The sequence below is a fragment of the Hemibagrus wyckioides genome, linkage group LG26 (genome assembly GCF_019097595.1).
Source record: "Hemibagrus wyckioides isolate EC202008001 linkage group LG26, SWU_Hwy_1.0, whole genome shotgun sequence".
NCBI lineage: Eukaryota > Metazoa > Chordata > Actinopteri > Siluriformes > Bagridae > Hemibagrus > Hemibagrus wyckioides.
Window position 1 is genome coordinate 8,911,109 of NC_080735.1, and position 17,105 is coordinate 8,928,213.

The 17,105-nt window shown below is 37.3% G+C and overlaps 1 protein-coding gene across 3 annotated transcripts in view; it reads right to left on the reverse strand.

Annotated features, from left to right (window-relative positions):
• The window catches only part of pspc1 (paraspeckle component 1), a 33,080-nt gene that overhangs the window by 13,012 nt on the left and 2,963 nt on the right, over nt 1-17,105 (reverse strand). The window contains exons 2-9 of one of the 3 annotated variants that reach the window (XM_058380194.1): nt 16,207-16,508; nt 16,019-16,114; nt 15,700-15,896; nt 15,505-15,589; nt 15,209-15,314; nt 5,706-5,763; nt 4,804-4,949; nt 2,157-3,431 (exon numbers count right to left, since the gene is read on the reverse strand). In XM_058380194.1, coding sequence (XP_058236177.1) covers nt 3,222-3,431; nt 4,804-4,949; nt 5,706-5,763; nt 15,209-15,314; nt 15,505-15,589; nt 15,700-15,896; nt 16,019-16,114; nt 16,207-16,508 — 1,200 coding nt within the window. In that variant the 3' untranslated portion in view covers nt 2,157-3,221. Of the gene's footprint in view, nt 1-2,156; nt 3,432-4,803; nt 4,950-5,663; nt 5,764-15,208; nt 15,315-15,504; nt 15,590-15,699; nt 15,897-16,018; nt 16,115-16,206; nt 16,509-17,105 lie in introns of those variants that run through there. The other 2 variants (XM_058380193.1, XM_058380195.1) reach the window with 2 other exon arrangements.

The following is a 17,105-nucleotide window of genomic DNA, read 5'->3' on the forward strand; positions in this document are numbered from 1 at the left end:
CAGCCATAGTTGACTTTCCCACTCCTGCTACACACAGAGCTGCACCAGATTTTGGCAGAGATCTGTGAGAACTTTTCTACCATAGGTGGACCGATTACAGTTGCTCAGTCCCACTGTACCTTTTCACTGGTGTTTAACATCTGAGCATGCATTCAACACTGTCAAAGTGCTTTTAAGTGATGAGCCCTTGCTTATGGCTCCTAAAACAGCTGCCTGGTGAGGCAGGGAAGGCATTCTTTTCTTTCCTTTGGCGCCGTCTGTAGCCCAGCATGGTTGGATCTAGTCATGTCACCATGGTCACTCCGTTTGCAGTACTTTTTTTTTTTTTTGCACTGATAATCCATTTATTGCAATATACACATGTGCAGAGGGAAAAAAATTAAACTTAATTCAACAATATTGCTGTTCATCACTTCAATCAACCATCTCATATCCTTCCATGTTACTTCCCTTAACCCCTAACAAGTCAAGGGAAGGTATCAGTATGATCAGTCAGTTTGGACAAAGAGTTTGTCTAAAACTGCATAGGGAGGATTATTTTATATGGATATTACAGTGAGTTCAGCGGTACAAAAAAATACAAGCACTGGTGTACAAAGATGAAGGAAAAAGTATGTACAGAAGTCAACCTTCACATTCCTTGTGGACAAGTGAATAAGTACAAATTTGGAGTAACACCTGAAGAATAATACAAGACTGACCCTTACAGTGAGGGGGCATCCAGTAGCTTATTAAGATAGTGTTGTGAAAAGCCTAGAGGTGATACTCTTAAACAAAACATGAGAAACAGGAGAAAGGTCCCCAGAGTTGGCCCCCCAACTGTCAGCTAGTTCACAGTTCCTGATCACCATCTGATTTCATCACCATTTGGTGGTATTTCTGCAGAAAACCTTATTAATATTAATTAAAATTAATAGCCAATCTATAACTTAATACTGGGATGGGCTTCCAGCAAATTTTGATGTGGTTCAGGACAGCTCAACAAACCAAGTACATCTGTCAAGTTCCCTTGACACAGAGTGTTCCTACGCAGTAGACGAGAGCACTAGGTAGACACTTCAGACCCATTATATTCACTTACACTGGTATTAAGACTTCAGTATAGACTTAAGCTCTTCAGAAGTTGGGAGTATGCATGTGCACTGCATGTGATGTGTAGAATAAGACACAAAACAACAGGATGGATATACTGAAGTGTATATATTCAATATACTCTAATCAGCCATAACATTAAAAGTATCTGCCGAATATCGTGTAGGCGCCGTTTGTGCTGCCTAACCAGATCAGACCCTTTGAGGTATGGACTCTGAAGGTGTGCTGTGGTACTACTGTGCTTGTATTCTGGCACCATGACATTAGCAGCGGATCCTTTATGTCCTCCAAGTTGCCAGACGTGGCCTTAGGACTTGCATATTCCCACTGCATATTCCAACTAACATATTCCACCCCAATAACAGATGCCATTAAAATAATAAATGTTATTTATTCTCCTGTCAAGGGTTTTAATGTTATGGCTGATCAGTGTATACAGGATCAAGCTTTTGGAATAATAAAGTCCTACAACTAGGACTATTCATGCAGCAAAATACTGGCAATTTAAAAGACTATGATTAAATGTTTATTTCAATGCCTTACATCTGATACATCTGACAGGAGAAAAAGAGAGACACAGAGAGAGAGAGAGAGAGAGAAACACTCTATTCACTGTAGCCTACCCTGAATAGAAAGCCGTTTCAGGTTTGCCTTAAATATCAGATCATCAAACTATGTTAAATAATTAATAATTATATAAGATAATTAGAATAAAACATTAAAAATGTATGTCCTGGCTTGGCTCGCATAATACCTGGCCAAGAAAGTGAACCAAATTCAGCATGGGTCCTTTTATTATAGCAGCTTGTGTGGTGGTGGTGGGGCAGAGAGGGTTAAATGCAATTTGCTGAGCTGAGCCATGCCACAGCAACCAGGTGAAAAGCGCTACTCTTCAGCCATGCATTACTCCAACTGATTTTGAACTCTCCTCTAAAGCATTGATATTTTTTTTTTTCTTTTTACATTTTCTGACAGACAAAAGCTGAACACCATGTTGAACAATGACAACACTGAAATTATGGACTACATTTTTTTAACGTTTAAAAGGCACAAACGCACAAAACTACCTTTTTAAGCATTTTTATTCAAGAACGGCCATTTGAAGGCAAAGGAAAATAACCCGGCATGTTTAAAATGTTCACTAAAACAAAAATGACTGCTAAAAAGCATGCACATTCTACATTACACACACTAATATCGCTATCCATATACCAGAAGTTATCGAAAAAAAACAATCACCGTAAATCAGATGTTGTACAAAGAAGACGGCCCAAGCGACATGCTCTTGCCAAAAAAAGCTAGACTAAAGCATTTATCTAATAACATGAGATTTGAAGATGTTATGTGCAACAAACTTTTAGAACCTCTTGGTTGGAAAAGGTGACATGTTTCTGTTTAGAGCATGCTGTATAACAAGACACCGTTAATAATTAGTGTATAGGGGTTTTTGCTTTGCTTTCACAGAAAAGTAATAATACCTGAAATGAGCATTTTGCAACTCAAATTCTTATACAATCACAGTTATTCTGTTCCATTTCTTGGTTTCTGCTTAATACAGATCTTACCACTCACACTCTGTACAGAAGCCAGGAAACCAAAAGAGGTATAACTCATTCTGCTATTCTCTGTTCCCACATGTCTTGTCAAATAGAAAGTTCTGAGCAGGAATAAATGAACTGCACAGAATGATAAAAGTCCCACATGTTCAGGTAAACTTTGCACCTATGTAGTAGTTCAGCACAGATATGGTCATTAAGCAGATTTAATAAATGTTACCCAGCTTTGACTGATCTTATAACAAGGGGGGAAAAAAAAGGGTAAGAAAAGCACTAAGCAGAAGCACTGCAACCGTTCAAAAGCGCCGTCTGACGAGAATCTGACTTCCCTACAGCATATGCACAGTTAAGGCAGTATAAGTCTCCAAACAGGGCTGTTTTCAAATTTATGATCAGAACTGATTCATGCTATGTCCGAGATACTTGCGACAAAGGCCAACGCTAATGGTTGCCTGAGAGCAGCGCCACTGAAAAGGACATAAAAATGAACATCATCCATGAAGTTAAGATGGTCTGGATCAAACGACTAGATGTCACGATCATGAGAGGGGAAAAAAAAATAAAGTAAAAAGCCTAGTATCTACGGCGCTTGTTATTGGGCCCATCAAAGTTTCCCCCAACAGGATCTCCTCGCCCAAATCCAGCTGGACCACCCATAGGAGGCACAGGTCCTGCAGCACCAATCACAGGTGACTGTTGTTGCTGGGGGGAATCAACACCTGGTCGAATACCCATGGATGAACCCATTTGAGCAGGTGCTCCCTGAGGAAATCGTTCATTACGCTACAGTATGACAGAAGAGGGAAGTGCACATGTACGGTTTTATGTGAAAGGAAATCCATCAAGAAGCAGCCAGTTTTTGTCCAACGATTATCAGAATAATTAACGTGAATGTTTTCAATGTCACAACGTAGAATTCCCCCAAGTTGACATGATGAAAAGCAGCCCCGTCCAGGTACCAACAAAAAAGAGACAAATACAAATTAGTGTGCATAAAAATGAAGAATGTAGGAGACAAAACTGCAAATATGCTTCTAACTGGTAAAATTATCATATAACAAATACTAATGCATACAATGTAAGGGTCAAGAACATGCCAGAAAATTGAACAGAACAAAAGTAATGCATCACAACACCCCGAATGAATTCTAACCACCCCGAAAATTTTCTCGGATATATTAAAAAGAATTTGATTATTTTTCTGGAATGTTGGATGACCACTGAAAATGAAAGTCACTATATAACAAACACTTGCAATAGAATAACAACAAAAAACTGTACAGTTTTACTGAGGCTTATGGAATCCTATTTGTTGCAGGACATAAAACAAATTTGAATGTAGCTGGAATTTTGTAAGTGTGCTTTTCACAGCAAAGGAAAAAGAGAGAGAAAAACATAGTCTAAATGTCAGTACCATGTCCTAATCACATGGACTAAAAAGCCAAGTGAGAAGCTTATGACATGTTTGTATTGCATGTCTGAATTTATACGTTCAACAATTAGAGAAATAGTGGCAAGTGAATTAGTCGAGTGTGCCACTACAATGATCATAATGATCCCCACTTTCTTGGTACTTTGCACAGACACAGAGATACTCTGCATGTGGAATATGCTGATATATATATTCATATTTAACAATTTAAATCTGGGAATTTCCATCTCAGTAATAAACGATGAAATCGCTGGTAGCATTTACACAATTAACATTAGTGGTACAAGTTTTCTCCAAACATCAGGATGAAGTTATAATTCATCAGTGGTTTTATGTTTTGGTGTACAAGTCTGATGAGTACTGGCCACTGCCTTGAGTATGAAAGTCAGCATACTTGTCTCTTTTCATTTGTCCATTAATCATCTCTGTGTTATTGAATAACAATGGGACTGTATACATTTACCCATCTTTCTAAAGGTGCCATAATTCTGGAGTTGGCAGTAATATAAACTTGGTAAGATTTTCAGATTGTAGAATGATTTAATAACTTCCCAGTTCTAACTATCCTTGTTCTATTAATTTATTACATATTTTGATAGAAAGATAACACTTATTTGATATTTTGTGTTGTTTACTTGCAGACCATTGAATGCGCCGTTAGTTTTAGATAAGGATGTCATTTCACAAAACAGTAAGCAGCAAACAATAGCACTGATACGTTACCATATTTCCGTTATCCTGTATGAGGGGTGCCCCCATATTTGATGATCCCTCTGGCCCCATGGCTCCACCCCGGCCTGACATGCCCATGCCCATCATTTGAGCAGGGCCCTGGTTACCGCTAACAGCAGTGGCAGGATTAAAAGAATCTACACAAGACAATGCATGACCAATATTAACTAAGACAAGTTTCCATCCACCTTGGCACTAATCTAGCAACGGCATTTCCTTGCTATGTACCTGTACTTTGCAATGACAATTAAGTTGTATCTATTATCTAAGCAATGCAGGCTATTTTTGATGTGCAGTACCATGTAAGACGTCATGTAAGAAGAAAACAGATGCTGTATGAAATTCCTACATCTAACTTGCCCTCCAACAAAAGTGCATCCTATTCATGAATTGCCACAAGTTAAAAAAAAAAAAGAGCAGAAAAAGAGAAATAACTTTATAGGATTTGATTAAATAAAAAAAAAATCTGTTTGTTTAAATGTGAAAGAAAGAAAGCACCAGTTCCATAATGCACAAAAACTACCTACAACATACAATAAGTATATAAATAAATGCTGCTCTGGTGCCACAAAAAATCCAAAAATAAAGACTATATTTAAGTCACCTATAAGCCAACAGCAAAGGAATTATCTAGATATATAGATATATAATTTCCCAGAGAGGGTCTGGGTCGAGTCGAAGTATTTTACGGTAAAAAGGGTAAAAATTTCTCACTCATGCAACTGTAACACACATATAGACAAGCACTCCTCAGATCACAAGTCACAGTATGGCTGCATGGACATCAAAACTAGGGCTGCACAAAACTGTTTCAACACAGTGAGTAAAAAAAAGTGATGTATAGGACTAACCACACATTTGGTTCACGCTTGGGCTGAGACTTTTGACCATACCTCCCATATTAACGGCTCCACGGGCACCCATTTCACTCATTCTCATATCCTGTTCTCTCTGAAAGTGAAGAAAAGTTATGAAACTGTAAGCCTCGTGTTGAAAGAGTAAGCCTCGTGTTGAAAAAGATCATTTGAGGAAGTTTAAATCCTGCGCATTTGGACAGTGTCCTTGGGGTTTTAACGTTAATGAGCCTCATTTATCAAACTGGATACAGATTTATTTTTAAACTTGTTCATAGTACTGACAGAAGCATATCAAACGTGAAAAAGGGAATGTATGCAAATAAATTTATTCATTTTAAAGACAAGCTAATCAATTAAGAAAGGGTTCGAGTTGGTTCTGTTTTCTGTAGCATTTTCTTTCAATACTGTATGACAAAAAATAAATAATTAATAATAATTAGTCGCCCCCCCCTCACAATTAATATAATTCAGCTTTTAATGTAATTTGGCCCCAAATGTTGCCCTTTAAACAATTTTTACACTGTTGTTATAGGCGTGCGCGTCAAAATAACTTTTACTTCAGTCTGAGAAAGTCTTATTTGCCGTTCAGTCGTCATTTCAGTCATGTGAGCTCTGCCTTTTATGGTGTCACCAAAAACAACTGAAATTTATCAGCAGCTGTATGTAAGTACGAAGCTGGTGAGTATTTTCAGTTTGGTTTGTACAAACATTCACACAGAACTTTACTGAAAGATTGATAAATGAGGCCCGGTGTCATTAGAACAGTGCTTAGATTGTAGGGAACTCAAATATGATGATTATATGCTATAACCTTGTAATGTACATTAAAAGTGCCCTGTCAGTTTTCAGTAACAGGTTTATTAGAAACTATTAAGTTGCCTGCTCCTTCACTCCCAAATACAGGGTGCAAACTTGTGCATTACATATTTAAAATGAAAAGTTAGACAACTGTTTTAAAAAGTACAAACTATATATGTTGTATGTGGTATATTTATAACTCTACAGAAGAACAAACACAATGGCTTGAGTACATTATTGTGAAATTAAAGTAACAGTATGTAACATCAATAACGTTATTCTTATTAAATTTATTGACGTTACTAATGTAATGCTTTATATTTTAGTGAGTTAAATAATTACTTAATAAAAAGGTAACACTTACTCAAACACACACTCGCAAACAGTCACTCACACGCACATATACACACAATCACTCACACACGCACTCATACACACATGCGTGCAGTCTCATACACACATGCGTGCAGTCTCATACACACACACAGTCACTCATACACGTAGTCACTTGCACTCACACACAGTCACTCATACACACACGCACTAACAGTCCCTCACACACAGTCACTGACACATTCACTCACACACAGTCACTCATACACACACGCACTAACAGTCCCTCACACACAGTCACTGACACATTCACTCACACACAGTCACTCATACACACACGCACTAACAGTCCCTCACACACAGTCACTGACACACATTCACTCACACACAGTCACACATACACACACGCTTGCAGTCACACACCCAAAAAAAAATTAAAGAGAAAAAAAGTCATATAAAATAAGTGGAGAGTGTACTGTGTGATGCTATGAAATGCAAAACAAGGACAACTGGCCTTGCTTTTTAAAGTACATGAAAAGAGGAAATATAATATATTGCTATTTCTCAGACAACAAGATTAGAGTGAGGTAGATAAAACAAACAAGGGGTGGATAAAACTATGAGCATGCATATTCTGCATCATCAAGGAAGAACAGAGACTCAACAAAAGACACTAATCTATAATGTCTATCACCAAATGAATGATGGGAGATCCATCATGGGATGGGGTTTGTAACTAAAAACCATTAGACCAATTGCTTTGCATGGTCATTACACTAAGCAATATAACAGAGGATGTATTCTATAGTGCAAAATCTCTCACTGTCTCACAGTCAGGTCTATGTAAGCAGACAGGTCTAAATCACCCTTGTGTGTGCATATGGTGAATCCTATACAGCTTCAGCAGGCTAGTGATTTGTCCGGCCGAGTCTCGTACGGCAAAATTCCAGGAAGGATTAAGACTGGAGTTCTGGAGGGTTCCTTATTAGGTCCCAGGTGTAAATATTTGTTAAAGGTTTTGTCCAACCCCTGTATGTTTAAATAAATGAATCAATCATAAGCACATTAAAATGGCAGAATCAGTCCAGAGAACATATTCTGGAAGAATGAAATATCACACAGCAGTGAGACAGCATTTTCATTTCTAAACAAACAAAGGATATGATGAATGCTTGTGTAGAAAATGCTGAAGATGTGGGTAAAAAGTGACAAATCACCTTGGCATCCATATATAGCGCACATTTCATACTCAAAAACAAAGGTGCACACACACACACACACACACATATAGGTAAACACGCTTGCGCACACACACACACAGGTAAACACGCTTGTACACACACACATAGGTAAACACACTTGTGCACACACTCACCTCTTTTTAGCACATTTATGCCACATACCAATACAGCAATATACAATTAACATTCAACCCAATTTGCATTCTGAATAAACTCCTGTCATGGAACTTTACGCCTATCAGGCATAACATTATGAGCACTGAGCGGTGAAGTGAATATCACTGATGAGCTCCTCATCATGGCACCTGTTAGTGGGTGGGATATAGGCAGCAAGTGAACATTTTGTCCACAAAGTTGATGTTAGAGGCAGGAAAAAATGGACAAGAGTAAGGATTTGAGTGAGTTTGACAAAGGGCCAAATGGCTAGACGACTGGATCAGAGCATCTCCAAAACTGCAGCTCTTGTGGGGTGTTCCCGGTCTGCAGTGGTCAGTATCTATCAAGTATCCTTTAAGTCCTGCAAGTCCTTTAAGTCATGTAAGTTGTAAGGCCATTTATAGGACTTAAAGGATCTGCTGCTAACATCTTGGTGCCAGACAACACAGATCAGGGATCTAGTCCATGCCTCGGTGGGTCAGGGCTGTTTTGGCCCAACACAATATTAGGCAGGGGGTCATAATGTTATGCCTGATCAGTGTAAATAAGCTTTAACTTATTTTAATACAAAAGTATTGTGGTTATTTAAAAACAATCCTGGTCATTTTAAAGCAAATATGATTATTTAATACTTTTTATTTAATATTTAATAATTAATCAAATCTATATGAATTCATTGGGGAGGGAGAGAGAGAGAGAGAGAGAGAGAGAGAGAGAGAGATAGAGAGAGACTGACTGCTGGTCTTCTGCCTTTCGTAGGAGAGATTAACACACCCATTATGCCCAGACTTGCTGTGTCCCACAATTCTACATAAAGTTTATGCACAACAAAACAAAGAATAAATAACGGTTAAACAGCTGTCCATCTTAGTGAATAAATAAATACATAAATAAAAGTAAAAAACAAATAGAAAACGTACACACACACACAGACTCAAGTAGGTTAGCACTTCATATACACTATGGCCAAAAATATGAGGCCCCTTACAATCACAATCTATTCTTGAGCTTTGAAAGTGTCCATTATACATACAAATTATAAAGAATTGTAGACAAAATATTGACATCATTTCTAAAACCAAATATTGTTATCATTTTACCTGCTGTTGCTGTTTTAATAGCACACACACACAAACAGCTCACACATGCACAACACACACAGACTCACAAAGAGAGAGAAATATATATATAGAGAGAGAGAGAGCAAGAGAGAGAGAGAGAGAGCGAGCGGTCACTGCAGATCTTCTGCTTCTTGGGGAATTTAACAAGAAAAAAAAAAGACGTCAGCACATTATGAACATCAAATGAATTTCACACACAACATACCTGTTAAATACGAGGGTTTGACCTTGGGTTCTAAATTGAAATGCTAATCTATTTCAGTAAATGTCTAGTGTAAAAACCTTTTCAGGAAAATTTGGATTGTACAGTTCCAGAGGTGTATGCATGTCCAATGTGCTGGAACAATTTTTTGCATAGACTAAAGTACCGGACCTTTGAGGTTCTGCCATGTTCCACATTTGTTAACAACCATGACCCTAAGTCAACCAGTATGGTACAGAAGAAAATCAGCGTTACACATCATCACTTAAACACTTCACGTTGCAATGCAATCACATTTTCAATGTCATATACCATGTATAGCCAAGCGCAGAATTATTGCCACCCTTAACAAAATGCATAACATGAGAAAAGAAACCGCATAAACACATTATTATCTCGAAAATAAGTGCAGTGCAAATGTCTCTGCCAAACATTTCAAAATGACCAACAGCTGCAATGGTAATATTGGGTGAAGCTTCCTGTACGGAGAGCAACACAATATTTTCCTGTACTGGAATGTCAGAAGATTAAGATCCCACCATTTCAAAGTTCAATATCAACCTTAACCTACATTAATTTGGCACTAATGTAACTACTTCTAGTTTACTTGAAACACATTGCTGTGTTCAGGCAGAGTTTGCAGCTTGTATTTCCCACTTCCAATCAGTAAACATTAGTAGTGTTATCACTCATATAACTAACCTAAGTTGGCTATATTGTTGCTAATGCCGCTGACTTTCTTCACTACAGTAAAACAGAACCAGTAATCATTAAATCCTGTAAGTGCATGGCGTGGTTTAATGTAGCTGACAAATGTCTTCTGTCTTATGTCAAGCTAGTTTTGCCCTGGACCAATAACCATAAAAATTCTTAAGTATGTTTTTTTCATTAGAGGAAAAGCAGAGTAGTTTCCTTGTATGTAATAAATTCCCGTTTTTTTGCCTATTCTCTTTAAGGGTGTCAATAACTCTGGAAACAGGTCAAATTTATGTTCATATTGTGTTATATTAAATTGTACTTTATTAATAAGTTGTTCAAAAAATTTACTAAAAGGTTTTGCCTAAACAATAGAAACAGTTTTTAATATATAAAATGATTTCAATTTTGAAGCAAACACAGTAGCAGGGATAATAAGACCCCAAAAAATATAATGTGGTTTAAAGAGCAAATATATATATAATAGAAAGAGAGAGAGAAATAGACAATACAGGCACGAGGTACCACAAAGTACATTTCTCAACTGTGAGAGTTCGTAATGCAAAGTGTGCTGCTTCACAAATACACAGATTTTCACAGCACAGGGTTTGCAGTGCCATATGTATCTACTCATTTTATCGAGTACTTTGCTTGTTAGAAATCTTCGTTCATTTCTTTTAGAAGGAATGTCTATAGTTTTTAAGGAAACTCTAAATCAGTTGTAAACGAAACAGGCAATTCAAGTTGTTTTCCCCATCTCATAACAAATGTTTCTGAGTTAATCTCAATATACATATCATAATTCCCTCCCCAAAACCCACCATCATCACTGGAAGTAGCCACAGAAGATATTTTGACTGGCAGGTGTGTGGACAGAGCTATTAATGTTCCAGATATAAAGGTTCACGGGTCAGGATGTGAACATTGCCACTTGAATAGCCATATGTGATTCATTTATTAAATAACAATCACACTGGGTAACGGGGTTGTCGCAGCCTTTTGGGTTAAATAACAAGTTTCACAAGCTTTAAGACACTGAATTTCTACTGTTTAATAAGAGCATAAAAAGGGCATTATATCAGTAAGTACCTAATAAAGACCATAGGGACCAATACTGACCAGTATTATCTGTTCATTATAATCAAACCGGTACTTTATTGGTCATTTCCTTATTTTCATTATTCCTTCATTTTGAATCCCAGATCATACAACAGTAACTGATTAACTAATGAAAGAAATAGAAATTAAGCCACTTCTTTTTGGTGTATTATTATTATTTTTTATTTCAACAAAGGAATCACTCACTAGAAGCACTGTGATTCCTTCATTTACATATTTTTTGGCTCTTCTTTGTCCCACTATGAAATTTAGAACAAAGGAACTAAAGGGGCTCAATGTAAGACCTGTGGGTAGGAAAAAGGTCTACACATATTGGATTTTAGGTTTTTGTGATGTAAACTCAGAAATCAAGATAACTCATGTCAGAAACCTTTAATGATCCAAACAAAATACGAGATAAAACATTAATTATTAGTGGAAAATAAATTAAAAAATAAAAGAAACACAGCTTTTTATAATGAGGATGCATCCATGCTCAGAGTTAACCAATCACATTCAAAATTGTGTCCATAGATAAGTAGCATATTGCTGCTAATCTAGTTTACCCCAAATAAAAATCGCATGGTCTATTAGGAGCTGACAAATACCCGAAGAAGAACAAAAAACCCTTATTGTTGAAGGGTAAGAAACAAGAGAAGGGAACAAAGGCAATGTATTCTTTGGGGTCCTAGTAAATCTTTATGGAATATAAAACAGCTTCAAATATATCAAGCTATTTTGGTACAAAACCTGCTGGCTATTAGGTAGACAGCTTAGAATTCACCTTGCAGAATGAAAATAACCCAAAGCACACACTAAAGCCAAGATTCACAGTCATGAAATGGCCCAGTAAGAGATTAGAATTTAATCACGTATAAAACCAGTGAATGAATCAAAGAGGGCATATGCCTGTGTGAAAGAACTTGTGTAAAAATTAACCAAAAATAAATAAATAAATAAATAAACCCTACAAAGCCTTACTGTTGTATAAATGCAAAAGCTCCCCATCACAGATCATCACCTCGTGTCCTGCACCCTCACCCTCCCTGTAAACTACCCAGAGCTCCCCGATGTTACACAGCAATTGGAAATAATTAACAAGATCACTGCTTGTTCTCATTTGTTCATTATCATTTCTGTCTTTTCATTTAAAAATCCTAGAACACACTGTCTACAATTATCATATAATCCAGTCTGGCTTCAAAGTTGCATGGTCCATAAAAACTGCCCTTGTGGACAACACTGAGATATGTTGCTAGATCAGCCAAACTGTCAGCAGTCCTCCTCATTCTTGACCTTTTAGCAGCCTCCGACAGACTCAATAACAAGACTTTCTTGTCCAACCTTGTGAGTCTCAGAACTCAAAGTATGGCAATAGTTCACCAATTTATATTTACTGCGTTTGGCAGACGCCCTTATCCAGAGTGACTTTCATTTATACAACTGAGCATTTGAGGGTTTAGAGCCTTGCTCAAGGGCCCAGATGCGGTCGCTTGGTGGTCCTGAGATTCGAACTCGCAACCTCCAACACATTAACCACTGAGCCATAGGCAAAGAATCTGACCAAAATGTATAAGGAAGGATTTGCATCAGGGCATTCATTTCAGATTTCCTAACATTTATGCATTTGTCTTTAGCTTTTATTTGTTCAGATCATATTACATATGGAAAAAATTCTGAAAATGTATCTTGATTTCTGGCTTCACATCACAAAACCTGCTATTTCAATAAGGACTCTATATACACTTAATAGTTGAAATTGATTATACAAAGACATAACTATATTATATGTCTATTATCTATATATCTGATTGTAATTAGATTTTTCACAAATATGCGCCAACTGTCCACTTTAACAGCCTCATTTATGCAGGTATCCTATCAAGCACAATACATAAAATCATGCACAAGAGTGCTCCTGACACATGATTGGCTGATTGGATAACGGCATAAATGAGGGGCGATATACATTTCATTTTTTACAAAAGTTTATTATCTGAAAGGCTGAAATACTTTCTTTTTTTTTTGCGCAGTCACATGATACTCCTACTAAACCTGATGCTAAGACACAATACAGTTAAGTGCTTCCAGATCTCTAGCAATGACTCAAATACCCAAGTTCAGGTGCCACACTAAAGATATTTCAAGCAAATGCTCATCTAAAGCAAATATAGCTACAGGCCATGAGACTGGTTCAAGCATTACTTTATGTAAATAGTGCCCTGGCAAATACAGCGCACAGGTTTTTTACCCATTGCACATGACTATTCAGTTCTTTAGAAAGTTACAGACAAAAGCTTGGGGGAAAAATGTGAACAACATTCATTTGAAAATCTTTGGCAGGTCTGAATATCATCACTGCCAAGGTACATACAAAATTTGTAGAAGCTGACAATATTAACATAATTAAGAAAAATCTTACAGCTCAAAAGAGAATCTTTATTGTGTATACACGCCTGCTTAAATCTAATTGGACAAGGCAGGGGCATATGAACAGAAATGTTTTATTTCCACAGAGCTGGTAATCTAAACCATCATTAATATTCACTTAGATACAGGGTGTGTAAACCTGGTGTTTGAACACACTGCAAAGTTAGATTTCATATCATTTAACTCGATTAAAATCCAATTTCTATTGCAATTTAAGTATATGACATACAAAATATTTAAAAAAAACCCTCACCCTCCCAGGTATTCACCACCTATACAGGAAACCTTGATTGTTGTAGAAATGCTAGCAACTATCTACTCCAGCACCTTGTCCTAAAAGCATGTACAACAAGCAACATTAACACTGACATAAGATGTCATTTTTGATGAATGTGCAAGACTTAGGTGCTGTATTACTAGCATATTCATGAGCTCCTTAACCATGTACAATAGGAAAATGTTGGCCAAAATAGAAGATATTTTTCACCCTTATAAATATTACTTCAATAAAGACTCTCAGAGGAAAATGCCAAGAGAAATATTATATAGGTTTTAGTAACCTACTAAAACTTCACAATTCCAAGTATTAGTATTTCATAACCAAAACCATATATATTTATGTATATATGGGAGCTTCAGATTAAGTGAATAACGTGTTTCAGCCACTGACTGCTACCTGGACCATTTAGATAATTTGCAGATTTAACAATAACAAATAAAAATGGTATTTCTCTCATTTCTGGGACATTTTAGACTAGATGCATTGTGAGCACCACAGCGATGCAGCTTCTAATGTGTTCACCTTTTACATCACAATGGGAACCACATGCTCATAATAATCCGATGGTCAATAAGGCCATGTCTAGGTTATATTTACTAACCCGGTAGAATAAATAAATGCTCTGGCGGTAGCTGAAATATGTCACAAAGTGTGTCATGTCTCTTTTCAAGTACACAAGGAAGGCCCTGATGATTAAAACATGATTGTGTTGGAAGCAGCAACACTGTGGTGCTATTTTAGCCTTCTTAATGCTTCTACTGTAAAATGAGTTTCATCTTGTCCCAGGACAAACTTTGACACTTCAGTTCAAGGTAACTGACCATGCACTACAGATGCAGGACACAGGAATTATGTTTAAAACCCTGACCACTGTATTTAAGTATTCGCTCAGTGATGTTGATGTAACAAAAGTTTAAGACCAGGTTTACACAAATTCATTACATTTTAATATAAGGACACACTATATACAGATGACTTGAGTACACAGTAGTTTCAATAATCCATATAATGTTTGTTTGTACAGTTAGCCTCTTGTTGATGTAGGGAGTATATAGGAAGTATGCTTAGCTTGACATCAGCGTTTGACTGTGACCCACAAAAATACTGCTACTGTAATGGTGGTCATATGAGTAAGGTCTTTGAACACCATTAATTTTAGAAAAGGGAGAATGTTTGGTACTCACGCCATCCATAAAACCGGGTTTAAAGGCATCAGGCTGACGTCTCATATCATCCTGGTCTCTGTGGCGCATCATTTCTTCCTCATGTCTCCGTCTTTCTTCCTCATGTCTAAACATCCAGAAGGAATTCAAAAGTTATTGAGGATGACAAATTAGAATTAACAGAAAACTAGTGCATGGCATATTTTAGCCATTCATCTAGTACATGTGTTTTACATAACAACTTCAATAAAGGTCTGAATAACTCTAACTTGATAATAAAATTGCAGTTGTTTGTTATTAGGAATGCTAATATGTACCTCATCGCCATCTGTTTGCGCTTATGCAGCTCCTGGTTTCTCAGTTCTTCCAGTCGGCGCAACTCTTCTTGACGGCGCATGAGATCTGGTGTAAAAAAAAAAAAAAAAAAAAAAAAAAACCATCAAAATGCATCACTGTGTTATTTTGCAACGCTAACTTAAAAGGTGAGAGTCAAAGCTCAACTGCAGCTATACCTTGTCTCATCATCATGAGCTGGTGCTCGTGTTTTGCCGTCTCCATCTCAGCCTCCAGTTTCTCCTTGGCCTCCTGGATATTCCTTCTCACCTGCTCGCGCTGCTGTTTCTCCATCTCATCAAGTGCCTTCCAGCGTGAGGAGTACTCAAACTCAAAGGTGCCTGGCTGGGCAAAGCGTGGAGGCTGCTCCCTTTCTCTACACGGCGGGGCAGAGAATAATAATGATAACGATAAGTCCCATATTTATTGCCTATTGCCATTTGTGTCACAGATTAACAAATACAACAAACATTTTGTTTCATGCTTCCAGCAACATACTTGTGATATTGTGCAGACTTCTGCAATAATTTTTCTGAAAGGCCATCTTCATCATCAAACTGCTCTGTTGGTTCAACAATAACTGGCCTTGGAGACCTGAAAGGACAAAACAAAACAAAAATCCTAGTCATATTTTGACTCCAGCACATGATGTACTCAGAAGATTACCTATATCTAAAAGGACTTACGTGGTAAGTAAAAGGGCTCCATCAGCACAGCGGTCAAGAGCCTTTCGTGCAGCAGGCTTATTGGCAAACTCCACAATGCCTTTACCTGTGGGTCTGCCACGATCGTCTACCACCACAACTGCCCTTTCCACTGGCCCAAACTGTGAGAATGCCTGCTCCAGGAGCTCATTGGTAACAACTGGTGAAAGGTTTCGGACTGTGAGAGCAGCTCCATGTGTGGCAAACCGGATGCGAATTGGCCTGTTCCTCAGCACTGTCCCATCCAACTCTGCTTTGGCAATCTCTGCTAACGTCCTTGATTCCTATAACAAGAAAAAAAAAAGGAAAAGAACCCTTGAGATAAATATACATGATAGACTGGTGAGCTCATTAAAAAAGGTTGTTTATTAAATAAACATATGCACAACATGTCCGCTAAATTTGTTCAGATTGCCCGTGTTCTCATTTTTTCTTAAAGATAAACATTTTAGATGCCTCATTTCCTAAACCTTTTAACTGATGTACATTTTCATATTCATTACTAGAAGAGAATATGATGATCCTTTCCACCATAAAACCAGTGCTTTGTGCTTAAAAAACCTTGGACTTTATTTTTAAAACACTGCATATACACAACAATGGGTGGTGGAGTTGGCCTTGGAAAATTCCAGAAGCGTACATATTTACAGAAACTCATAGCAACATGCCAAACCTTATAAACAAATAGTGTATATTGACAGATCTATGGATTAGTGGCCTTAGCAGTAGCTATTAGTGTTAGAAAACCACGCCACTGGAACAATAAGCCTAGCTGAGCTCAGTTTTAGAAAGACCAACCAGAAAAAATTGATGAAAAAGATGTTGAGGATAACCTCGATCATGTCAGATACATACAGGTCAACATCAGTGTAAAGTATTAG